Source organism: Panthera tigris, chromosome E1, assembly GCF_018350195.1.
Source record: "Panthera tigris isolate Pti1 chromosome E1, P.tigris_Pti1_mat1.1, whole genome shotgun sequence".
NCBI lineage: Eukaryota > Metazoa > Chordata > Mammalia > Carnivora > Felidae > Panthera > Panthera tigris.
Genome location: NC_056673.1, coordinates 15267862 through 15273861, shown reverse-complemented (window position 1 = coordinate 15273861; position 6000 = coordinate 15267862). Strand labels below are relative to the sequence as shown.

The following is a 6000-nucleotide window of genomic DNA, read 5'->3' as shown; positions in this document are numbered from 1 at the left end:
AAGACACATCACTATCCTGTTAATTTCCTAAGTCTTCTCTACCGAGAAGCTAGGATATATACACTTGTTGTGTCAACACCTCATTTAGTAGCAACAAATCAAGTGTGATGATGGAGCGGATATTCTTATACTGCTGATGGGGAAGAGGGGGGCTATAAAGTGGAACGACCCCTTCTGGAGGGAAATGGACAATATTTACCAGGTGAAAAGTTAATGTTCTCGGACACAGGAAACCTAGAAATGTATCATACAAATACACATGCAAATATTTAAGTGCAGTTACAAGGATATTTAATGCAGCACCATTTATAATAGCAATGCTGGAAACAATCTGAATGTCCAAAGGGGGTCAACTAGTTAAGAAAAGAAAAGATCAGGAGTACATCCATGTTACACTGTCATTCAAATTAGATCTAAATGCGGAATACAGAATGATCTGTATTAGCTAAATACCTATCCACGCTGTATAGACTATTTTTCGCACTTGATCTTAGCCAAAAGGCCGAGAAGCGATTAGACTATTTTTCGAAAAAAACTACTTAACACTGTCTCTAGTAAGGGGAACGGCTACAGAGTTTTACCACGTGTACATGTACTACTGAGAATGAAAGTATTCTTTTCTGCTTCTGCCACTGACCTTTGGAGTGGTAGTGGGGGCTAAGGTAATTTTACTTCAGACTAAGTAAGGAGGTTTATTAAGGACACATTCAGCCTTATTTAGTTGTAGAACCCAAAATTCCATGCTAGAAAATGATCCATAATTATACCTTAAGTATGAATTTGTACTTTTATGATTAAAATAAATACCGTGTTACTACCTGGTTGAGAGGACAGTAATGAAGTGACTTGGTGTTTCTTAGTGTTCTTCACAACCAGGTTACAAGTAAAAAAAAATTCTTTTTCTAAAAATACACATCATCTTTGGGGAAACAGACAAGTGATTTACAAAGAAAAGGGAGGGGAGATCTTTCCACATTCAGGAAAACAATACTGTCAATGTGTTTGGACTAGAGATTTTATTTTAGAAAGATAAAGGATGGAGGCGCAATAATATTTGGCATTTTTAATTTAGGTTTGTTTTATTTAAGTTTAATGTTAATTCCATGCTGTGTTTCAGTAAGAACAATACAGATTCTGTATCTGTGGCTCCAGTCAGATATCCAGTAGTACAAATTAGCTTCAAGTTACACATACTGAACAAAAGAGGTTGAGCGAGCGAAGTAGGGAAGGGGGGGCCCGGGGGGGAGAGGGAAGGAGAAGAAACAAAGAATTGAACACGCATGCAGGCTTTTCCATACCACCTTCAATGCTAACCTGCTTTAGAGGGAGAGTAAAAGTAGGCAAGAATGAGCAGCCACGGATTGTTGAACTGTTACCAGCACCATGCTTTTCAGCAACATTTCAGCAGAGTTTGAAACACTTTTTACAGCAAAACCATTACAACTCTCCGAACAACTTTTAACCACCTCAAGCTAACACCCAATTAATTTTAAACATTGGTATAAAATTCAATTTAAACAATTAGAAAAAGGAAAAATAATACCACAATGCCTCATAGTGTGATTAACCTCTCTCTTAGATGCTCGCGTCACCTAGAAGTCTAATAGCTTTCAAATATCATTTCCATTTCTAATGGTGATCTTGCCCCACCTGGCAGGAGACAATACAGTAATGCTGAAAAAGCCTCTATGCAGTCCTGTTAGTGTCTTAAAGAACCTAAAAGCTGGGACCAGTAAAATCCACAGAAATTCACTCTTGCCTTTAAGAACTTTTGAAAACGGTTTAAAAAAAAAAAATAATAACCAACAGGGCAGGAACCTAAATTCTGAGACCAAATGTAAAAGTCAGATTTGGTGGTTCTCAGTGACAATGGGGGAATTTCCAATGGGGGTGGGATGGGAAGGAATGGGGTGGTCAGAGATGGTTTCTCTTGTTGGCTTTTATGTCTCACTGATTTTCATCTTCCACATCCTGCAGCGCTTCTTTATTCTGCTCTTCACCTACAAAGAAGAATGAGTTAATTATTGCATACTGACTAGTCAGGCTGTTGTGGTCACAAAGGCATCATTCCAAGCATAAAGACTCCTTCTATTTGCTACAACTGGTATTAACCACAGACAGGCAAAGGACTTCTACCACCCTTAACACCTGAGACGCCTAAGCCAAGAGGTGCTGCTGGACCATGGTCCTGAATGGTAAACAGGATGAAAAAACTGATGCGCACAGTAAAACTAGTTTTATGCTAAAATAAGCTCTTGAAAGTAGACAGCCAAGGTAACCATAACTATTAAATGATTTTCAAGCTTTCATGTATATCTTGGGTCAAAATACTCTTTCTCAATAACCTCACCTCTTCAAGAGACTCAACAGTACTTTATAGTTGTTGGTTTTTTTGTTTTTTGTTTTGTAAAATCTACCCACAAGCTCCATGAGAAATGCTTCAATAAAGAGAACTGAGCAGTAAAATGCTCCAAAGGAGGTCTATAGTTTTAGAGGGAGAGTTTTGCTTTTTAAGGTATCTTACATTTTGTATCTTAGCCAGTCACACCAAACCATAAACCAAATTCCTTACTCCAAAGTGAAACAGCATGCTCAAAGTAAACCAGACCACTGAGGTTATTAAAGAAGGGCATTTGGACCAGTTCTCTCATGCCATTTTTCTCTTCCCTTAAAACATGATGATCGGCCTCGGGAGTTTCAACTGCACTATGACATGCAATAAAAAGCCAGCCTATTCACTGGAGAATCATCTACCTATTAATAAGCATTAAATAAGTCACAGCCATACTAAAGAGAACATGCAAGTTTTTGCTAAAATAAAATAATAATAATAATAATAATAAAACAGGTAAAAGTTACATTCTTTTGTGCTTTAACAAACCACTACAATTCCTATGTAGTTACTAGTTTGAATCAAATTTCAACAGGAAAAAATAAATACCAATTAACTAATCCAATAATCATTCCAGTTCAGACAATCCATCCATTCCCATTGCTTGCTAAATTAGTCAGGATGGATAAACGACACTAAGACCGGCTGACTACCAACATGAAGCATTTACCCTGAAGAGTGTTTTTAAACAGCCCTTGATATGATAAACAATAAATGCTGTCATGGCAACAAGGATTAGGTGAATGTAGTTTTAGAACATTTACAATTTTCTTCTCTAACAGAAATGTTTGATACTGATATGTGACTCTTAAAAAGTACTTAAGGTACATAAAGATTTTTGACTCATATAGAAAATGGACATGCAAAGACAAAAAAACATTTACCAAGGAAAGAAATGATGGACCACCCAATCAATCGTTCCCAAAACAATGTATTCAAACTTAGAAATGATAGGAACATTCACGCTCATTTTTAACAGCAATACACTGCCAAAATATGGTTAACATACAACAACAGAACACACTCTAATTCACTTATAAGCAACCATTAGATTTGCCAAGAGTTCCAAGTAACTTTGGCATAGAATATTGTCAGGTGAGTCACACCCAACCAGAGGTAGACAAGGGTAGCAGATCATAAATGTCTTAGAAGATTTCACATCCTAGAATGTAGAACAGGCAGTTTTGTAAGCAAAAGGATGATAATATATGCAGGCATGATTAGTGAAGAACCAAAACTAAAAAGCAGAATTTGCTGTGCCATGATAATGACTTACAAAGTAGAGTTTTTAGGAAAGGAAGAGTTGGATTTTCCTTTAGGAATCTATATTGTAAGGAGAAAGGGAGGGAGAACAATCATATGAAAGCAACATTACAAGAAAAATAAACCAAGACAGCAGGACAAAAGAAAACATCAATGATTTAGGGGAATCAGATTTTGGTCTTTTTACTTTGTATAAACTTCATTCTACAAAGTTATCTGTTCCTTTTACCTTTAAAAGGATGAAACAATATCCTCTTAAAAGGTATACAGAAGAGGAAAAAATGTTTCTTTGGGTATGTATTTCTTTGCCCATTGTTTCTTGATTTTGAGGGAAGACAGGAATAAGGCAGAGAACACACATTTTTTCTATAGACTTGTGTATGAAACGTCCTCTGAACATAGATTAAAAGGACTTAATGAGAAAAAGTGGTCTGTTTACAAAGATGTTCCAACACAGAAGTTAACATATTCTGCAGTTAAGAAAGTATAAAAGCGTCTCAATAAAAGCTTGTGAAACACATACATTTCTTCCTTCATAAAAAAATTAAAAAGGAGAAAACTAACTGATGGTCCGCTAAATCCAACATCCTAGAAAACTGCCAATTCCATGACTGCAATTCTGCATGGATTAAGTCACAAAACCAATTTAATAAAACATGTAATACTATACCTTTTAGGAAAATGGCAAATAAATTACTAGTACCCACAACAATTTGTAAATTCAGATAATTTGTTAATTTTACTAAAAATGTCACGAGACTACTAGAATTTTTTGCTGTTAAACTAGCAAGTTTCATCATTTCAAATACTGTCTTTAATGAAAATTAAATGAAATCTCTTAAATGTAAATTAGTCTGTCACAACCAAATTTAATCAATTATTCAGTTTACAAAGTGGTAAGAATTGAAGCAACTGGATTTAACTAAGATATACATAAACCTGTTTTAGGATTAAAGAGAAATCTATGCTGAAATGTAATAAAACATCTCTGTACAAAGAACCTTTGCAACTATGAAAAGTAAGTAGTTTCAAGAAAATATCCTATTGTAAAAAGTGATCTATTTCATAAAATGCCTGATAACCAAGGAAGAGAGTATCTTTGGTTTTATATAAAAACAGAATGGGAAAACATAGTTTACTTTGATTTATCAATTACTGGTTATCAATGATAAAGAACAGTAGTACTAGAAAATATAAAGTTCAGGGGAGCTTGGATGGCTCAGTTGGTTAAGTATTCGACTCTCGGTTTTGGCTCAGGTCATGATCTCATGGTTTGTGGGTTCAAGTGTAGATCCTGCTTGGGATTCTCTCTCCCTCTCCCCTGCTGTGCTCTCTCTCGCCCTCTCTCAAAGTAATTAAACTTAAAAAAAAAATTTTTTTAGAGAAAATATAAAACTTTATTTCTGTTTAATTTTGTAATCTAGCAAGCTTAGTTATAAAAGCTGGCATAAAATGTCTTTTAAAAAGCAATGTTTCAACCCAGGTCACCTTGTTTGTTATTTTCACCCTCAGAAAAATGTCCCCAGAGGTGTATACCTTACTTGGGTCAACACCGCTTACCAAACTCTCCACGTTTCCTTTTATCCCCTCAAACAGATACTAGTCTTCTCTGAGCTGAGGGTGACTATGAAGAGTCCACAGCTGTTTGGCCATTCTTCTGAGTAGTTATTGTTTAGAATACAACAGAATTTTAAAGCTGGAAGGAACCTCAAGTCATTAGTTCAGAGATGGTAAATTGGTTTTGAGACCCAAAGACTGGTAGCAGTTGCCTGAAGTGCTGTGTTAAAAAGTAATCTGTGGCACTGTCTGGCTTTGCTGGAAAAGTGTGCAAGCAGGTCACACGTGCCACACATCTCAAGCCAACCCTAATCAAATATCTAAATATTTCACAGACCTAGTGAGCTTTAAAGCTGAGTCACCTAATTCTCACTTTAGTACCTAAGGTAAGTCTAAAATCTCACTCTATCCTTCCATAGTAAGGACATTTAAAACGAAAACCCATTTTCAGAGGCACTTTTAAAGAAATATAATGCTTCCAAAGACAGTACAGCATGCTGGTGTGACCAACAGACTACAGTTAGCCTCAAGCAATGCAACCTGTATGTTTCATTTTGGTAATATACTCTTATAGGATCTGCAGTTGATATTGACAAACTTTCTTTTCCCCATACCACCACCAACTGTAAAGCTATCTCATAAAATGGTCATGTCACACTGGTTTTTGCACCCTGTGCCCTCCTCCCCCTGACTCTTCAGTGATCTATCATGGATAAAATGGATTCTCTGGAATAAGCACAACAAAATCTCCTTTAAAATCAACAATTATGACAAATTTTGGCATTTAG

The 6000-nt window shown here is 35.9% G+C and overlaps 1 protein-coding gene across 2 annotated transcripts in view; it reads right to left on the bottom strand.

The window, feature by feature from the left end:
- Positions 1 to 1048: 1048 nt before the first annotated feature.
- The window catches only part of YWHAE (tyrosine 3-monooxygenase/tryptophan 5-monooxygenase activation protein epsilon), a 54115-nt gene continuing 49163 nt past the window's right edge, over positions 1049 to 6000 (bottom strand). For both annotated transcript variants that reach the window (XM_042967086.1, XM_042967084.1), the window contains one exon: positions 1049 to 2000. In XM_042967086.1, coding sequence (XP_042823020.1) covers positions 1948 to 2000 — 53 coding nt within the window. In that variant the 3' untranslated portion in view covers positions 1049 to 1947. The remainder of the gene's footprint in view (positions 2001 to 6000) is intronic.